The sequence below is a fragment of the Theobroma umbraticum genome, unplaced genomic scaffold, assembly GCF_002168275.2.
Source record: "Theobroma umbraticum cultivar Fairchild unplaced genomic scaffold, ASM216827v3 scaffold_81.0, whole genome shotgun sequence".
In the NCBI taxonomy this organism is placed as follows: Eukaryota; Viridiplantae; Streptophyta; class Magnoliopsida; order Malvales; family Malvaceae; genus Theobroma; species Theobroma umbraticum.
In genome coordinates, this window is record NW_018397268.1 from 1279780 (window position 1) to 1300395 (window position 20616).

A 20616-nucleotide genomic window follows, 5' to 3' on the forward strand; every position below is an offset into this window, starting at 1 on the left:
CAAAAAAGGCAATGAAATTTATGTAAATTTCCCCTGTGACGAGCTCCATTCTAGAGAACCAAGCCGAGCTGATGAGAGAGGCTTGAGTCTCCCCGGAAAGGAAATCAGCAGCTTCGTCAATTACTTTGAGTACAAGTATGCAAATGTGAGGCTAAGAGACTGGCCTTTGAAACATGTACAGAAATGCTCCTCAGTTGATTGAAAAATGAAGCTTCTGATTTCTAACAGAGTTGTCTCTGTACATGGAGTTCCCTATTTCAACTTGTACGATAGATTACATAAAATTTATATGAATCCTTCTGCTTATATTGTTTTCCCTTTCGTCATCTCATTTTGCGTACTCATATAGTAAAAACTTTTAACATAATTTAAGCAGCATTTTAGATTATTAAAGAAACAGAAAAGCAAAGACTCTTCCTATATGTTATCTCATAAGGTAGGAATCCTATATCTAACAAGAAGGAGTTGACAAGCAGCTGCTTTCTTAGAATTTCCAGTTTCACCAAGCCCTCTTGCTGTCTCATTGACAGTGGCAAAAATAGGAACAAATTCGAAAAACAGAACTTTGGGTAGCTTTTGCCTTTTAAGTGCTAACAAACAAATGGATAATCTTCACTCACGAAAATCTAAAATTAATTAACAATTGGTTCATTCAAACTCACAGCAATTCATTTCTAGAAATACAAATTAAACTTTCAAACAATCGAAAAGCAAATCCAGGTGATGCCCCATGTTGCTCTTATTGGCATGGTACATTACTGAGCCAATTAGATTTACCTACACCAAGAAGAAAATGGCATCATCTCTTATGAAAAGGATAGATTCAAATCAAAACACAAAAGATTATCATATCAATATCTAACTCACCTCCAACTACTTTGGCTTGACGATTTGAAATTGCAAAATTAGAGGTTTCAATCTTACTCCATACCCGTTATTTGGATGGAGGGTATGTGGCGCACTTTAGAGAAATCCTCTCCTTCTCTTCCATCTATCACTAGAATCCTCTTTACCAATGACCTCTCCATTCCCCATAATTTCATTTCTTGGAGAGCAGTAATATACCTCAACCCTTCTGGAAAACTCCTCAAATTTGAAAGCACGTCCAGCTTTAAACTCCGGAGACGTGGCATTGCGCCTTCTTCTATTTGCCACTCTTCTAAATCTTTTAAACCCCAAATTTCAAGACAATCAAGTTGAAGAAACTCGTTGGCAGAGCAAACTATTTTAGTCCCTGTATATGAGCACACCCATAAGCAGAGAGTCCTCAAACGAGGCAGTTTTCCCAATACAGCCATTGGATCCTGCTTCATTTCACAATCCCACAAAGTCAACTTGACAATGTTTGCTGGCAGATATCTCAAACTATGATGGCTCGAATGTGGATCTTCTCTTATCTTCCCTCTTAACGATAGTTTTGATAGGTGATGGCAATGAGAAAGGGGTTCCAAGTCTGGGTATGGGATTGAATCCCTTAACCACATGTGCAATGACCCACAGCGTCGTGATATAATCAGTGCTTTTAGGATAGGCTCCACATCTTTTGATCTCTCAAACATTATTCCCAAACTCCCAATATTAGTCAAGTCGAGCACCGCATTATTTTCAATTAAACTCTTGCTCCTTATGTACTTTAGAGTTTCAATATTTTTTAAAGTATCCCCCAGCAACAAAGGCACATAATCAAATCGACCGCCTGCTACAATATGCCTTAAGTGTCTCAACTTGAATAAAACATTAGGAATTCTTGGTGCATTATCCGGGAAGTATAAAGTGTGTAAATTCTTCAACTTGCCAATAGACCGTGGCAATATGATGATGCCTCCACCAGATTCTAACCTCAAATACCTCAGATGATGTAGATTACCAATTGCACTTGACACATGCCATTTGTCCAACATATCATATCTCGCAAGATTCAGCACCCTTAAGAATTTGAAATCATTGCATTTTGAAATGTGCAATTTTATCAATTCTTCGTTTTGAAAGAGCAAAAGAGTGCGTAAATTTGGATGTTTTACTTTCAATGAAACATACCTTTTGCTAGGATGAATAGCAATTCTTCGTGCCATAGATGCTGTCAAAGTCACATGACGAGAATTACCATCGCTTTCGTTCAATGATGGCTGAATAATTTCCAAGAAATTCTCCTCTTGAGCTTTTTTCACACACAAGTCCCTCAAGAGATCATGTACGTGGCATGTTTTCACACCTGTTCCTGTATGGTCTCTCTTACCGACTTGAACCAAACATCTACTTATTAGCTGTTCCAGGAATTGTTCAGCTACATCCTCCATCAACATTTCCCTGCTGTTCCATGATGGCGAAATGAAGCCTTCAGCAATCCATAATCGAATCAGTTCTCTTTTTGAGATCTCCCAATCTTCTGGATAATGCCCAAAATATAAGAAGCATGGTTTTAAATGAAAGGGTAACTCATTATAACTTAGAGCCAAAATCCCATTCACTCCACCATAGCGATGATCTTCTTGTTGGAACTTGTTTAAGTGTGCATTAATGTTTCTGTGAACCATCTCCCACTGGGCTGGTGACTTTTTTGTTGCTAGCAAGCCTCCTAAAACAGCAATTGCCAAAGGTAAACCTCCACATTTTTTCACCATCTCTCTTCCTAGCATCTCCAATTCTTCTGGGCAAGCATGAAACTCTGTCTTCTTTCCTGGGAATGCTTTCATTTTAAAAAGCTTCCAGCCTTCATCATCGGTAAGAAATTGAACCTCAACTGGGGAGTTGCAAGGATCGGCATGTAATGCCAATTCCTTGTGGCGTGTTGTAAATAAAATTTTGCTCCCTTTTTTCCCTCGTGGAAAAGCTGGTTTAAAATTGTCCCAATCTTCACTTCTCCAGATATCATCAAGAACCACCAAATACCGTTTTTCTTTCAAGACATCATAAAGCCTTTTCACCAACTCATTCTCTTTCAGTTTATCGATTAGCTCCCTTTCTTCTTTAGAAGGAGAGAGAAGTTGTAAGAGGAGATCATGGCAAACTTCTCTTGGCATACATTGTTGAGATATAAAAGCCCAAGCACAACAATCAAAATATCCTTTCACATCATCGTGCTTATAAACCTTTTTTGCCAGAGTGGTCTTACCTATGCCCCCCATGCCGACTATAGAAACAACGGCATGAAGTCTATCTTCTTCTGTCATCAACTGAGCCAAAACCTCTTTCGTGGTATCCTCCAAGCTAACCACATCCTCTTCCTCAACATGTGTATATGTTCTCCTAAACCGTTGCTGCATCTCGAAAACAGAGCTAGACCCCTCTGTTCCAGATATCCGATCATAAGCTGGAAGACTCTTGGAAATGCTTTCGAGCTTGGTCTGGATTGCTTTGACCTTCACCCCGATTTTGTGCAGATGAAAAGGCTTGGTGAATCTCTTGATGATTCCGTGAAAGCCTCCTTGATGTGAGACTTGAAGAATGAAACCGTCAATAACATCTTCTGCTTCATAAGCAAGATCTCTGATTTGTCTCACCAAAGTGCGGCTAAGCTTATTTTGATCTTGCCTACTGTCTGCATCCTCCAAGGAGGTCTTCATCCGCTCCAGTTCAGCCTTGAGGCCCTCCACTTCCTCACGAACTCCACGCAGGAAAACAGCTTCACGAATGAGTAAATCCGATTCTTTAATAGCTAAGGACACAATAGCATCTGCCATTTCTCTGGCTGATCAAATTACTCTCTTTTTTCAAGATTTCAACTGATCCGCCTGTTCTTGTACATGCATTAGCTTTAGCTGGTAGCTATACTTGACTAAATTGATATTCTTTTCTCATTCTCCTTTTTGGGTTTCCATTTTTCTACTTCTCTGTATCAAAAGGTGTGAAAGCGTGCTGTTTATTTGACATTGGACAAGAAAAGCAAACGGAGGAGGAATCTCTTTCCTTACTTTCTTGTCCACTAGTTATTATTGAATTCAATCCCAACTTGCACTGTCGGTGGATTAATATTCCCACCCTGAGGATAATTATCGAATAGAGAATTACTCTGTTTTAAGAAAGTCCAATACTAAATTACCATTTGTGATTTAATCTGAGCCGTGAGCCCGGAATGGAGATAGCAACCAAAATTGCTTTTGAATTTTTACCATTTGTAACCTGCAAATATGCACTGGTCAAAGAGTGAGAAAACATAATGTAAGAAATTAACCATGTGGGTAAAAATTTAATATATTTTTTAATTATATTATTTTTTATTATTATTCATGTTATCGTATTATCATATCATAAAAGATTTATTATATTATGAACGACACCCACATCTTTTAAAAACTAAAAATAAAAAAAAAATCAATGCATAGAAGATTTAATAAAATGATTACTGTTTTTGTCAAGCTGGGATTAAATCTAGAGGAAGCTAACACGAAGCATGTTCCAAGTTCAAGAAGATATATATATATGTCCAGTAAATTTTTTGTTATTAGTACCAAATCTTAAGCATTTAATGTTTATTTAAATCCTTAATTGTTCATTTAATGATATTTACCCTTATCAATTATGCATTATCGTATTATAAAATATTTATTCTGTGTTTCTTTTGTCAAATCAGCAGCACAAACCCAAAAGCTTCAATAACTCAAAACAATGTGGAAGCCCAGACTTTGAATACCATACACAAGTTGCCTAAGGTAGACGTTTCAAGTACACATTGTCAATATCGGCAGCTCAACCACTTGTTTTTAGTTATAAATGCAAGGACCTAATAAGTTTTTTTTTTTAGGTAAAAATTGTTAAAAGAACCGAAAATTTAAATTAAATCTAATAAGTTTCTTTCTATTTTTCAGTCATTCGTGAATAAAATAAATGATAGGGGGAAAGCATATATTATTTTTAATTAGATAAAAAAATTAAAAGACATAGAGTAAAATATGGATTTAATTAAAAACAATTGAATTGATAAGAGTGTAATTTAAATTTGCTTTTAGGGTTACATGGCAGAATTTGATCAAGTCAACCACAGTCTTTTCGAGTTGCTAAGTTTTAAATCTATGGGGCTTCCTTGCCTGACACTTGGCTTACAGCCATCTATGCTCTGGCATGTCACCGGCAAACTTCCCAAGATAATGAAACATGCTGAGAATTCTTAGGAGTTTCACAGATCAAATCTTCACATTTCATGCTCAAAATAGAACACCAAACATTAATATTTTTTATTTAATTAGCTATGATTTCCAACATCTATAACTATATTTAAAGAAAACTCCAAAAGGGACACTTGCAATGATATTGCTTGAAAGAGGAAATAAACCATAAAGTCCAAATCCAACATCTATGCGAAAGGTTCACTTATATGTGAAATGATATTTATATTGATTTAACTATTTGATGTCAATCTTATTTCATAAATTTATTAATAATATAAAAATAATTCTTAACAACTTAATAAATGAAAATCAATTAAATCCAAAAATCGAGCTTGCTTACATATCAGTATTTTTTTAATGATAGTCATTACACGAATCTCATAAATTTTTCAAACTGAGTATTTTCAAAAATTTTTACTTCATTCAACAATTAAAAAATATGTTTTTTTCTTAAACACATATAAAATTTGACATTACAAGAATATCTTATTTCAAGTCTATCTTATCATCTAAAATTTATATACAATAGAAAAAGGTTAAGAGAAAAATGAGTAGTAAAAAAAAAATACTATAATTTGTATAGTTACACTCTTTTGTTTCATCATCAGCAAATAAGCACATAATTGATTATACAACTTTAAATCATTAAATCAACTTGACTATATAAAAAAAAAAAACACTTACATGCATGGGAGTACCCTATTTAAGCTAATAGATAATCTTATGTAAGCTTTTTACAGTAGATTGGACATTAAAAACTACAAATAATCAAAAAAGTTTGTTATATTTAAAGAAAGTCTCAAATGGTTTTTGGCTTGACACTTGAAAGGTTATTGGTTTAACATGTGGTTGTTGAGACGTGGACTTGAGGTCTAATGGGATTAGTTTATGATTGGGTTTTTGGGTGTGAGCTTGAGGTTTGAGGCTAAGTTTGAATTAGATTTTTCTCCTCTTACATGTTCTAGATTTTTTTTTTTTGACTTTTTATAAGTGAGTATTTATAAAAATTAATTTCTTTTTATTTTATTATTTATTACTCATATAATTTTTCAGTGTTAAGTGTAACTAATGTAAATTGATATATATCAACTCGCTAAAATAAGGTTTTGAGAGAAATTGAGTTACTACATATTCTATTTTTTAAGTGTTAAGTGTAATTAATGTAAAGTGGTGCATATCAATTAGCTAAAGATAGGGTTTTGAGAGAGATTGAGTTACTACATATTCTATTTTTCAATGTTAAATGTAACTAATGAAAGTGATGCAGATCAACTAGCTAAAGATAAAATTTTAAAAAAAATTGAGTTATTACATATTCTACTATAAGTTTTGAGATTTTATTTAAAATTTTGTTTTGTCATGAGACTGTTTATAGATTTTTTTTACAATGAAACACCACCACAAGTACCACAATGATGGCTACAATAACAACAGTTATACATTTTGTAAAATAATATTTACAATAATATAATTACTATTACATATTTATTTTATAAAGCATTCTCAACTTAATTGAAAAAAAAAATACCATCCCGAATGCATATCACGAGCAACAAACTAGTAATAAAAGAAAGTGATGTCTCTAAGTCATATATCATTACAATTGTAGCTTATTGTTTGGGTTAGAAAATTTTCAGTCGTTTTTTATTTCAACATTTAATGACAATTGCTAATCGAATCAGAAGAAGATTTTTCCTTTTTTTTTTTATTGTAGAATTTGGTCATATGAGTCACAAGTCAAGCACAGTCTTTCCAAGCTACAAGTTGTAACGTATTCTTTGGGTTAGAAAATTTCATTGGTTTTCTATTTCAGAATTAAAATGAGAACTGATAATCGAATCAGATTTTTTTTTATTTTTCTATTATATAAGAAATTGGGATGTCAGAACATTTTGGCCATGTCAATTGACAAATTGGATGTCCCTTATCTTGAGCTTTTCTCCTTTTTATGGTTAAATTCATATTTTGGGTCATTAACCATATTACCATTTGTCAATTATTATGGAAAAGAAATTGAAATTGTGACTTTTCCTACATTTTTATCAAAATTGGAAGTGGGAATTGAATCCCATATTACAAAGAAAGATCATAATGAAAAGTATTTCTTAAAAAAAAAAAATTGTAAGAGCTACCTAGATAAGGAATCTTAGATAGGTACAATAAATATATTGTAATTCAAATGCAATCAATAAAATTAATGATATGAATAACGTTCAATGTAGATTTCCGCAAAAAAAATAAAGTTCAGTGTACAATAAATAAAATTGATTGATAGTTTACTGTTAATGATATGAAATTTAATTCATTAAAAAAATAAATTATTTAATATAATAATCCTAAAGATTGTCTGAAAGCAGTAATTACCAAAACCTAACAATGATTGAATGCATAATTAATTATAAATATGGGAAACATTGATTTCTTCCATCTTTTTCAATTGTCTTTGGATTTACTTTAATTGCAACACAAACTAGGCGAAACCCCAAAGCTTCAATAACACAAAACAATGTGGAAGTCCTGCCTGGAATACCATACACAAGTTGCCTCTTTCTTTTTCTTTGGATAAGCAAATAATTTAGAAGAGAAAGGTTGCAAAAATAAGATAGAATGAAATTATATTATTTGTTATCCTCTGCACCAACATAAGGATTAAATTGAAGCCTACAGAATAACAATCGGTTCATTCAAACTCACAGTAATTCATTTCTAAAACGCACTTGGTCATTAGATTCAATTATCAAGGAAAAAAATTCAAATTGATCTCAAGAATAACTTGGCAAAAATGAGGCTTCAAATGACAGGGTGCTTGGTCCAAGGACATTACCAAAATTGGTTCAAGAACCTTTTAAAGATCCTAATGATGAAGAATTTACTGTCAAGGGCACCAAGACTCTAGAAAGCATCCATGACAAATGCAGTATGGCCATTACAAATCCTACAAGTTACTCAGAAGCCAAAGAATTAGCTCACTGGTAGGCTGCCATGGAGGAGGAGCTAAGTGTGATTGACAAAAACAAAACTTGGTCCTTGGTTGATAGAACAGATTCTATGAACGTCATTGGCAGCAAATGACATGATCTCTTATGAAAACGTGAATCTTGTAGTACCTAAACAAGTGTATCCTTAATATCAAATGAGAAAATGACATCTCTAATAAGGGGAAAAAAAAAAACCAATCATTCTACCAAGTTTTACCTAATTATTTTCATACCCTTTGTACCTTGTCTTATAAGTTTCAAAAGTTCCGCAAAGCTTTGAAAAGTTTCAATTTATTCCTTGATGCAATTGATCATCCCTACACTCTCCAAGGCTTATCACAACCAATATCTGTCTCCATCAACTTTTCCCTTTGCTATTCTTTGGAACTATTTTGGCTATTGCTTGATCAATTCCTTGACCCCAAATCTATTATTAAGATAGGAATCATTAGGAACCCATCAATGTATACTCCCCCAAAACCCTAAAATCCCAATCTTGAGAGATTTATTTTTTGTACGTGGTCTCCACTATCTATTATTCTATAAACACATGAGATAAACACCTTGTTTTTCGGGTATAAATCCAACTCAGAATGTCAAATTATATCTCAAATCATATCTCCAAGAATACATTTCTTGGCCGATTAGATTTACCTACACCAAGAAGAAAATGGCATGATCTCTTATGAAAAGGATAGACCCAAATCAAAACAAAAAAAGATTATCAAAGAAATATCTAACTCACCCACAACTACTTTAAGTTGAGAATTTGACATTGCAACATAAGAGTTTTCAGTCTTCCAGGGTATTCATTATTTGGAAGGAAGGCATGTGACAGCTTTTCCAGTATAGCCATTGGATCCTGGTTCATCTCACAGCACCACAAAAATAACTTGGCAACGTTTCTTGGTAGAAATTACAAAAGATGATAGCTCCAATGTGGATCTTCTCGTATCTTCCCCTTTAACAATGGTTTTGTTAATTTATGTTCAAGTTATTAATAATGCACCAACCTAGAAGAAAAACAGCCAATTGGGTTAAAGTCAAAGAAAAGAAAAACTATAGCATAATTAATAATTATTATATATCATTGCTGAATTTATTAATTTCTTTTGTAAAAATAATACGATTTACATTTAAAGATACATAGGGTTTATGCTTGATCCCATTGGCAACCCAATTGTTTTTTTATTTCTTTCTCTATACGCAGGGAAAATCGCGGCAGGGGACTGTCCTGCAATGAGCTAACCTGCACTACTACCACAAAGGGTAGTTTTTTTGTAACCATATTAATTCTAGTCGTGAAATCTTACTTGAACACTTTTCAAAAAATTAAAAAAAAATTATATTCAAAGCTAAACATCATTGCAAAAAGACTGATACATTAATTCATCTCAAAGCTAATACAATAAACAAGACAAAAATCACTTGATCATTCAAGCTCGTATAATTCATTTTTGAAAATCACTTGATCATCAGACTCAGTTATCAAGAAAAGAAAAACAAATTATACCTTCAAATAATCGAAAAGCAAATCGCGGTGATTCCCTTGTTACTCTTATTAGTAGGAGTGCATTACAGTGCAATTAGATTACCTACACCAAGAAGAAGATGGCATCATCTCTTATGAAATGCATAGACCCAAACGAAGAACAAAAAAGATCATAAAAATATCTAACTCGCCTGCAACTACTTCGAGCTGAGGATTTGACATTACAAAATTAGAGTTTACAGTCATCTAATGTATCAATTACTTGGATGGAGGGTATGTGGCACACTTTAGAGAAATCTTTTCCTCCTCTTCCGTCTATCACTTGAATCCTCTCTACCAATGACTGCCTCATTCAGATTAATTCCAATTCTTGGAGAGCAAAAATATACCTCAACCCTTCTAGAAAAGTCCTCAAATTTTCCACATCATGCATTCGTAAACGCCGGAGACGTGGCATTGCACCTTCTTCTATCTACCACTCTTCTAATTCTTTTAGACCTCCGATGTAAAGAAAATCAAGTTGAAAAAACTCATTTGCAGAGCAAACCATTTGACTCCCCGTATATGATTTATACCATAAGCGAAGAGTCCTCAGATGAGGCAACTTTCCCAATACAGCCATTGGATCCTGGTTCATCATACATGACGACAAAGTTAACTTGGTAATGTTTGCTGGCAGAAATTTCAAAACATGATGGCTTGAATGCGGATCTTCTTGTATCATCCCTCTTGAGGATAGTTTTGATAAGTGATGGCACTGAGAAAGGGGTTCCAAATCTGGGAATGGGATAGAATCCTGTAATGACATGCGCAATGGGCAAAGGTGGTGTGATTCGATCAGTGCTTTCAGGATAGGCTCGACATCTTTTGATCTCTCAAAAATTATTCCCAAATTCTTAACATTAGTCAAGCTGAGCACCGCACTATTTTCATTCAAAGTCTCAACCCGTATGTACTTTAAAGTTTCAATACTTTTTAAAGCAGTACTTGACAGCAAACACTTATGTACTCCCTCCCAACCATTGTAATTTTGCACTATAATATGCCTTAAACGTTTCAACTAGAATAGAACATTAGGAATTCTTGTTAATGCTTGATTTCGGAGGTATAAAGTGTGTAAACTCTTCAATTTGCCAATAGACTATGCCAAGATGATCCTTCTTGAGCATTCTAACCCCAAATACCTCAAATGATGTAGATTACCAATTTCATTTGACACATGCCACTTCATCATATCCCTTTTCATAAGATTCAAGACCCTTAAAAATTTGAAGTCATTGCATTTGGAAATTGGCAATTTAACCATTTCCTCATTCTGAAAGAGCAAAAGAGGATGTAAGTTTGGATGTTTTCCTTTCAAAGAAACATACCTTTTGCTAGGATAAATAGCAATTCTTCATGCCATAGATACTGTCAAGATCACGTGAAGAGAATTACCATTGTCTTCACTAATTGGGGGTTGAATAATTCCCAAGAAATTCTCCTCTTGAGCTTTTCGCACGCACCAAGTCCCTCAAGAGATCATGTATGCAACATGTTTTCACACCTATTCCCATATAGTCCCTCTTGCCAACTTGAACCAAACATCTATTTATTAGTTCTTCTAGGAATTGTTCAGCGACATCTTCCATCAATATTCCCTCACTTTCCCATGATGGTGAAATGAAACTTTCAGCAATCCATAATCGAATGAGTTCCTTTTTGGAGATCTCCCAATCTTCTGGATAATGACCAAGATATAAAAAGCATGGTTTTAAATGAAAGGGCAACTCATTGTAGCTTAAAGCCAAAATCTCATTTACTGCACCTTAATGATGATCTTGTCCTTGAAACTTATTTAAGTGTGCATTGATGTTTCGGTGAACCATCTCACACTGAGCCTGTGACTTTTTTGTTGCCAACAAACCTCCTAACGCAGCAACGACCAGAGGTAAACCTCCACATTTTTTCACCATCTCTCTTCCTAGCATCTCCAATTCTTCTGAGCAAGCATGAGACTCTATCTTGTTGCCTGGGAATGTTTTCATTCTAAAAGGCTTCCAACTTCCATTTTCTGTAAGAAATGGAAGCTCTATTGGGGAGTTGCAAGGATCGGCAAGTAACGCCACATCCCTGTTGCGTGTTGTGCATAAAATTTTACTTCCCTTTTTTCCTCGTGGAAAAGCAGATTTAAGACTATTCCAATCCTCGCTTCTCCAGATATCATCGAGGACTATCAAGAAATGTTTTTCTTTCAAGACATCATAACACCTTTTGATCAACTCATTCTCTTTCAGTTTATCAATTAGCTCTCTTTCTTGTGTAGAAGGACATAGAAGTTTTATCAGGAGATCATGCAAAACATCTCCTGGCCTACGTTGTCGAGATATAAAAGTCCAAGCAAAACAATCAAAATGTCCTTTCACATCAATGTGATTATATACTTTTTTAGCAAGAGTGGTCTTACCGATTCCCCCCATGCCGACTATTGAAACAAGCACATGAAGTCTATCTTCTTCTGTCATCAGCTGAGCCAGAACCTCATTTGTGATACCCTCCAAGCTAACAACATCCTCTTCCATAACATGTGAATAAGTTCTCCTTAACCGCTGCTGCATCTCGGAAATAGAGCTAGACCCCTCTCTTCCACATATCTGATCATAAGCTGGAAGACTCTTAGAGATGTCTTCAAGCTTAGTCTGGATTGCATTGACCTTCACCCCGATTTTGTGCAGATGAAAAGGCTTGGTGAATCTCCTGATGATTCCATGAAAGCCCCCTTGATGTGTGACCTGAAGAATGAAGGCGTCAATTACATCGTCTGCTTCATAAGCAAGATCTCTGATTTGTCTCACCAAAGTGCAGGTAAGCTCATTTTGATCTTGCTTATTGTCCGCAACCTTCAAGGAGCTCTTCATCCTCTCTAGGTCAGCCTTTAAGCGCTGCACTTCCTCACGAACTACACGCAGGTAAACAGCTTCATGAATGAGTAAATCCGATATTCTTTCAATAGCTAAGGACACAATAGTCTCTGCCATTTCTGCTGCTGATTCAAAGTAGTCTTCTTTTTCTGCACAACTTTCCTAATTTCTAAACGTATTAGCTGTAGCTGGGTACGTATAGTTACCTAAGTTGACAAGACACAGGCGGCTGGGTGAGAGAGAAAGAAGGGAGTTAAAATGACAAATTAGGGATTCCTTTGTTAGCTTTAAATATAAAAAACCAAAAGACGAAAGAACTGTTTTATATCATGAAGTGGGAGGAGCCAATCGATCCGGTCCAAACCCATTATCCAAGTATTTCATAGGTGGTGTTTTAGGCATAATTCATATAATAATAAAAATAATTCTGTGATTGATTAAATAAATAATATTAATAAAAAATTACAACAATAATGATATGATTCTAATGAATAAAAACAAAAATATTAAATTAATGTTAATTACAAATATACAATGCAATTTGATTGATAATTTGTTCAATGCTATATTATGTTTATACATTATGATCTTTATTATGAATAATTGAATCATATTTTTTAAACAATATGCCAATACATTCATATATTTTTTTGATAACAAGAATATTAATATAAATGTTTTAGCTATCATCATTATCCAAATCCAGATCTTACTTTCATTGTGGTAGCTCAAGTGAGTGAAAAAAAAAAAATTCAAGGAACTGTCTTTTGGGTAAAAAGGGGAAAAAGATTACATGTAATTGTCATTAAAAATGAATTGCAATGTTTTGTTGCATTTTCTTGTCTCAACTTGTTACAGAAACAATGCTGCATTTGCACAAGCCAATTCCGGATTTCGTTAACCGAACGTGTAAACCTAAAACCGAGAAAGCTCAGAAAGTGAGAGATTTGGCAACACAGACAGCATGGAGAAGTTGCCTCACTTGGAAAGGACAATGAAGCAAGGGCTGTTGCCAGGTAGGAGCACAAAGGGAGGTTCAACCTCATTTCTTGATTAATCTTAAGACATCACCAACAAGATGCAAGGAACCGGTTACCAGGACCTATTCAAATCGAAATAGGGAAATCGTAAAAACCCAAAAGAAGCAGAAGAGAGAAGTAGGTGTAACAACTAAAAGCACACAAAGTAACCCCTTCTCTTTCACAGCCAAACTATGACCTCGAAACCTTTTGAATTACACCATGCCGACTTTGTACAGACGACGCATTCCCTTACCAATGTAATTGAAACGAAGGCTGGATTTCGAATTTGTCTATCCTTGCAAAGAAATTTCACCCAGATGACTACATAAACTAGATGGTCAGGTAATTTTTTGGGGAAATTTTTTTGCAAAGCCTAACCAAGTGTTCCTAAGAAAGAAGGGTACAAGTCCAACCATCCAGTCAAAATATACATATATTTTAAGGCTAACTCAGTCAACGGTTTTGTCAACAGAAATGTTTCTTTCTTTTCTCTCCCATTCCCAGAAAAAAGAAATGTACACTTCCATAACCCAGAGTAGAATATCCATAATTTTCTCAATTCTGTAACCATAAAAAATATTTCCAAGGAAAAAGTCACCTAATGGTTTGATTCATTCATAATCCCATTCACTCTAAAACCTTCGAGGTCTCGTGTGCTAGACTTCAACCTCATCAGAAACAAGGTAGAATACACCAAGTTCTGAGACTACAGCTAGGAACTCAATCTAAGATACTCTAACCTTGTTACATAAGAGGCAGGCAAATATTTGCAATAGCAGACTACATATTGTCAAGCAAATATAATCCCAAAACACAAGAATTACCTGAAATCTAACAAATCGATCCTTCTGGGCAGCATCCCTGAGCCATTTGATGGCCAATGGTAGCGAAGAAAAGACAGAACTGTTATTACAACTCCTAACGCTCATTCCTGTATCATCTTTCACTTCTTCACAAGCTTGATCTGTGCTAATGGCCTCCCCTCCTAGTAAACAAAGTAAACAAATCATATAGAAACCAAACTGAACAAAAGCACCCTCAATTATGCTCCATGTCTCCAATGATTTTGCACATTTCATGATAGTCATAATTAAACTCAATTCACTTATAATCTGAAGCAGGATAATGGAACTAGAATCCAAGGCAAGTAAAAACCATAAGAAATCAAACTATGGCAAAAGCTCAACCATTTACCACCAATTGGTTTGCACTGTTTATTAGTTTAAAATTATGAAATTCAACGTAATTTCCAAACTATGAATTTTGAAACATAAGAAGAATGTAATGCCACATATTAGACTGATACCTTTATCACCCTGCATAAGGTTTTCCCATACTCTTTGAAGAGTGAATTGCCATGACAAATCAACTTGAGGATCAGTTGTTGGTAAAGTATGGGATCCAACCTTGTGATACACAGACATGTTTGGTACAAAAAGTGCCTTCTTGAAACAGACACCTGAAATATCATTTAAAAGCTTGTAAAAACCATAAAATTTGATATAGAATTTCTCTTGTCCGGATGTAAAAACCATAGACATTAAATGCAATGTGTCTTCTTGTCCAGATGAATCTTACCTTTTATTCAATTTAAAAAATAAAAAAGATAAGTTTATCTTTGCTATAATGACCCTACAAGCATTCTAGAAAGAAATTTGAGGTCAAATCAACTCAACATACCCTAACTTCAGCATTTGTTCCCTTCAGATTGTTTTCAGAAGGCCGTAAAAGTAGAATTCAATCTCACGACAATTAAATTGTGTCCTTTCATCTGACACATGTCATTCTAGAGTTCAAATTAATTTAGAAGTAAAACAAAGACATTAATACCATTCTCATTTAGACTTGGACGGGGATAGATTTGGAATGCGATTCCTTCATTGTGTCATTAGGATGTTAAAAGAGCAATATATTCCTCCTATAATTAATTTGTGCAAGGCTCTTGAACTGTAATCAATCCCCAAACTTCAAAAGCATTTATGATGATTTTGATCACATGGCTATTAAATTCTATAAATCTAAAAAACATATCTAAACATGCCTCTAACTCAAGTGATTACCATGACTGGCACATGTTCTCATCAAACATGGCAGAAGCAAATGTGGATCTCGCACTGACATACAATTGAACAGCAGAATCTGCAAGTAATTCTCAAAAACTTTACGCATCACCAAGACGTAACCCAAATGCTTCAACTACAACTTCAAGTTCAGAAAGTTGTGATAAAACCAAGGAAATATAAATTAGATGAAATATACAATGCTGAATGCTTATCTGTGCATGCACATACATTAGGCTAAAGTAATACCAGCTTATAGCGAGATGTGCAAGGCATTATCAAAATCTTCATTTACTTTTGCCTCAAGTTATGTTTGAGCTTTTTAAACTCAATCATCAAACTTCTGAAACTTTCCACAGAAGCAATACCCTCCTAGCCAGCATCCCACTCTACATATTTGATTGCTTCTTTTGACTTGTTAAAATAGAAAAGCATGAATAGCGTGTAATGAGACCAGATATAATTTCTGAGTATTCAATCATAAACAACATTGATTTCAGCAAGGACAGTGTACTCTCTTTTACAAATCATCTAGGTTTCAAAAAACATGGAAGCTAATGTGGTTTAATGGAGGGTGCTCTACCTGGGCGGTATCCTTCTTAGATCTCTCGTCGGGTTGCTGCTGTGCCACTTCATTTGAGGATTCAGTATAATCCTGTGCCTGATAATTGAAGTTAGCTTGCTGATTGCCTTCCTTAATGCAAAGAGAAAACCACCTGGCACATGCTTCCATGCTTTCAGGACTGTGGGCTCCATCCAGATAAAAAACCAGATCTCCAGGGCTTTCAATGCCAGTAAATTGATCACAGACAATTTGAGCCCGCCCTTGCAAACTTGCTGTTGTTAGGCCCTTGATGAACTGTTCAGGCAGTGAACCCTATTCCAAGCAGATAAATAAGTTTTGAGCAAAAGAAGAGAATAAAAACCATAACAAAATGTAGAATCCAGAGAAAGTCTCCTATGGTTAGAACTTACAGTTTGATTCGAGTTGGTGATAGGATGACCAGTTCTCTGAAGCCAAGCAGAACATAGTGCAACAGCAAGACCAGCATTTAAATATTGATGTTCACCTTCAAGTGAAAGTTTTAGACCATTCAGCAAGCTTGCATCTAGTGGATGTGCCACTTGAAGGTGTACCTGTTAAGAAAAGGATTTTCAGCACTAGCTTAGGTCCTCATGTCCAGTAGAACAAGGTGATTTTAAGAATTTGAATGCAAGTTCTAAGTCTTGTATTTACTATTCTTTGTATCAGGAAACTCGGACATGAAAGAGTTATGCAACTTACATTCAACTTGGAAGCTTTCTCTTCAAGCACATGCATTGCCTCATCAGGTTGAGGTGCAGTAAAGGCTGGAATCCCTCGCTGCATCAGAAAAAGAACAGACATAAAACGAAGGAAATAGATTTAAATTATGTGCAAAATGGAAACACTCTTATCATAATGCTTTAACTAAATCTAATTCTAGAATACACCTTAAAAATACCAGCCTTCTCCCCAGCAATTTCTCCGAGAGTATTTCCTGTTCATAGCATCCAGAGGAGAAAAAAAAAGAAATCACTTACCATTAGCTTCAATTAGTCTGAAAGCAGCAAGATATTTGACATACACCTAATGATATAATTCACAAGTAATTATAATTCCCATACAACCAGAAAGTTAGCACATAAAAAAACTAAGCAGATTTCCAAGTGTATATGGTGTAGCTAACAAACCACGCAAAAACAAGCTTAATCATACTTTTTCCCTAAATTCTGCATAATTTAGATTTTCTTCCATTTTAAGCTTAAAACTTAACCGTTCCCCATCAAGAAACCTCACAGATGCACTGAAAAATATAGTTGCCAACATGAGATTTAAAAAAATCATTGATTGTCACTAAGTAACTGCACAGTGACAAAAATATTGGAATACAAATTAAAATGCCTCTGTCACCAGCAGAAATCTTATTCAGCAATTGTAATCTGCCAAGTAAGCTTCAAAGAATTAAAAACTCAAAAAACAAATAATAGAAAATTAATAACATGATAAATAATTAGGTTTGCATAATGCTCCATGTTTTCCACTTGGCAGATATTGCATTTCACAAGCCAATATATTACACCATTAACTGCATTCTACAAATGCTATTCAGAGATGTCATTTATAACTACAAAACATTTATGAGCAATTACCTAAAGTGAAAAAATATAACACTAACCTAGAATCTCCATGTGGTCATACCCTAGGGAAGATATACCACACACAATAGGTGTCTGAACCTGAAATAATGACACATTCTGACTAAAATTAAAACAACAGCATCAAGATGACCATAACTGATAACCTTAGCTTGGCAGATATATAATGAATCAGTGACATGTGTGTACTAACATTAAAAAACATACCACATTTGTCGAATCGAACCTTCCACCTAAACCAACCTCCAAGATAGCAACATCAACCTGCATAGATAATTTAAACGCAATAGTTTTATTACCACTTTAATAAAGAGGATGCTCATGAAATGGCAGAAGCAACATGGGAAAACAGCTTCACATGGAAGGGTATAACACACATCAAACCTGCTCTGCTGCAAATATCTTGAAGGCAAGCAAGGCCAGGAAGCGAAAGTATGTAGGCATTGGGAAATCTTCATTGGTTTTTTCCTGCAAACCAACAAAAAAAAGGCCAACAAGTTTAAACATATTGTTCAAAGACAGCCCAAAATTCGAAAGACAATACTGTTTATTCAATGATAAGTATTGTATTGGATTGAGAGAGAAAAGATATCGCAGATGAATTGGTTTCAAGTTGTACAGGGCAGATAGTCTAAGTAAGTCCATATGGCCCATTTAGGTTTGTTTCACTACACAACTGAATTCTACAAAGTCTCGTTCCCTTTATTAGGTTGGTTGGCTACAGAAGCAGCATTCCAGAACCAGAATTCAACTTCATCTAGGCTATGCTAGATTCTCAAAAATTATTCCCCACAAAGAAATAAAAAGCCATTACCATGCAGCATTCTTACTTTTAAGTCTGCTGCTACTTTGTTGGAGAAAGATAGCATGATAAACAACCAGCAAATCCCACTAAATAATTTAGGACAAAATTCATGCACAATGCTAGCCTGTACCATAGAAAGTCTTTACTGTTGAGCCTACTACTTACTACTTTGGACAGACTATAATACACATTTAAATTTTTAAAAAAATAAAAAGCAGTGCTGCACCACAAAGCCTGCTTAATAATGTATGAAATGGCCATGTATAACGGCAGAAGACCGAGGAGGAATTCATACACATATCAGTGTGAAACACCAGTGCAAACATACCTTCAGCCTATCATAGCACCACCAGAAATATTCCAAGAATTTCTCCTCACATATTTCCACCCTGGAGCAGCCAAGAAAGACAAGAAATTTACCAAAGCACCAAAGCAATAATGGGAAAGATTATAATATCTAAAATAGTAAATAAAAATAGATAGCAGTGGTTAACCAGTATTTAGATAATGGCAAGTAGAAAAAACAATAGATAATAACTTATAAAGATCAAACTAATATACATGCTAGTGAACTGAAAGACTCACCCATCCAATCGAAATCTTTCTCGAACATCAATAAGGTGAGGAGATGTGAAAAGGCCAGTTCGGAACCCACAATTACGTAATATAGACTCAGCGAACGTGCACGTTGATCCCTTTCCAAATTCCAAACAAAAAGAGAGTTAGCATCATACTTCACAAGCCATATGCAAACAAGAAAGAAAAACAAAATGTAATCTCTAGATTAAGTTCTGAAATGAATTATGTTTCAACAAAGCCAACAGATCAAAATAGTGGCAGATACAAAGATGGGGCTACAGATTGATGCGGTGTGCAAAGAAAAGCAGAGGGGGAAAAAGTCTGAAAGCTGAATAGTTAAAAGGCTATCTACAGGAACTATCTGCCTATTTCTATCACATCGCTTGCCTAATTTACAGAAGTCAGGTATTCCAATTTGACTGAAGAATTTTCTCCCCTTGGTATAAAGAAGTAAAAGAGCCTAAAACTCAAACCAATTTTGAAAAATGCTTGTTCATTCATACCCTTATAAATTAAAAGGTGCAGAGCATTAAAACAATAAAAAGTATTTCTTAGTTAAAATTTGAAAGACCTACCAATATAGCAAATCTTAGATTGGTGCAATAAATATATTTTAATTCAAATCTTATATTTGCTTTTGATATTTTACAAAAAAAACTACCTTATTTTATATTTAGCCATAAAGAAAAGGCTGAAAAACTTAAGTAGCATGACTGTCATTAGCTTCAGACATTTTACTTTTAAAATTTTTTATATTAACAAATTGTAAAAACACTGAAAAATAGATTACTCTTAACATCTTATTATAATATAACATTATCAACATTAAGGAATAAATTTCAAAGATAAAAATTATTCCAAAAAAAAAACCGAAATAAGATTCAGAAAGAGAAAACTGTTGTACCTTTCCTTTGGTGCCAGCTACATGGATGATTTTCATCTCTGAAATTGCCTCCTCCAATTCCAAAATCTAAAATCAATAAGCAATCAGTTAAACAATCCATTTTTAAAAAATCACTCAATCAACAGAATCAATCATGAAGCAAATATTATACTTTCAAATAATCAAAAAGCAAGTCGAAGCGATCTCCCTTATTGCTCTTATCAGCACGACTCCGTTTCGTTATCAACGACGACAACGCATCCAATGCCGACTCGTAGCGAGCTGCGGCAGATTCCACGGATCCATCTACAGAAAAAATAAATATATAAATTCAAGGAAAAAAGGCTTTTAAACCTTAATTCTAAAAAGTGGATTTCATTTTCATTCATTTACCTTGAGCCATGGCGATTCGGAATCGATGAAAAAGGGACAGAGGGAGTATGGAGGTGGTTGGGGAAGTGAGGATGAAGAGATTGGGGTTGGAAGGTCGAGATGGTTAAAGGACGGGAATTTAATAATGACATTTTTGTTTTTTGTTCTAGCGCAAAGATTGCCTACTTGCTTATTGGAATTTGGATCTTTGCACGCTTTTGATGTTTTTTTAATTTGATTTA

General features: G+C 34.6%; 3 protein-coding genes across 5 annotated transcripts; all 3 read right to left on the bottom strand.

Annotated features, from left to right (window-relative positions):
* Positions 1-602: 602 nt before the first annotated feature.
* Positions 603-3686, bottom strand: LOC110425091 (putative disease resistance protein At1g50180). 2 transcript variants are annotated; one of them, XM_021439892.2, is made up of 3 exons: positions 2038-3686; positions 868-1926; positions 603-777 (listed from the first exon to the last, which is right to left on the bottom strand). In XM_021439892.2, the coding sequence occupies exons 1-2, from the start codon at positions 3678-3680 to the stop codon at positions 921-923; spliced, it is 2649 nt and encodes an 882-aa protein (XP_021295567.1). In that variant the 5' UTR covers positions 3681-3686; the 3' UTR covers positions 603-777; positions 868-920. The 2 variants fall into 2 exon arrangements, with proteins under 2 accessions (XP_021295567.1, XP_021295566.1); XM_021439891.2 differs by having other exon boundaries at positions 868-3686.
* A 5917-nt stretch (positions 3687-9603) lies between these two features.
* Positions 9604-12748, bottom strand: LOC110425094 (putative disease resistance protein At1g50180). The gene is made up of 2 exons (XM_021439896.2): positions 12022-12748; positions 9604-9678 (listed from the first exon to the last, which is right to left on the bottom strand). The coding sequence occupies exons 1-2, from the start codon at positions 12590-12592 to the stop codon at positions 9659-9661; spliced, it is 591 nt and encodes a 196-aa protein (XP_021295571.1). The 5' UTR covers positions 12593-12748; the 3' UTR covers positions 9604-9658.
* A 492-nt stretch (positions 12749-13240) lies between these two features.
* Positions 13241-20556, bottom strand: DFB (DHFS-FPGS homolog B). Of its 2 annotated transcripts, XM_021439893.2 has the most exons (16): positions 20396-20556; positions 20175-20308; positions 20024-20089; positions 19126-19235; positions 18869-18929; positions 18120-18203; positions 17943-17999; positions 17756-17816; positions 17031-17077; positions 16843-16920; positions 16533-16694; positions 16141-16434; positions 15558-15636; positions 14804-14956; positions 14322-14482; positions 13241-13577 (listed from the first exon to the last, which is right to left on the bottom strand). In XM_021439893.2, the coding sequence occupies exons 1-16, from the start codon at positions 20403-20405 to the stop codon at positions 13518-13520; spliced, it is 1617 nt and encodes a 538-aa protein (XP_021295568.1). In that variant the 5' UTR covers positions 20406-20556; the 3' UTR covers positions 13241-13517. The 2 variants fall into 2 exon arrangements, 1 of the variants encoding a protein (XP_021295568.1); XR_002445983.2 differs by lacking the exon at positions 15558-15636.
* Positions 20557-20616: the final 60 nt, after the last annotated feature.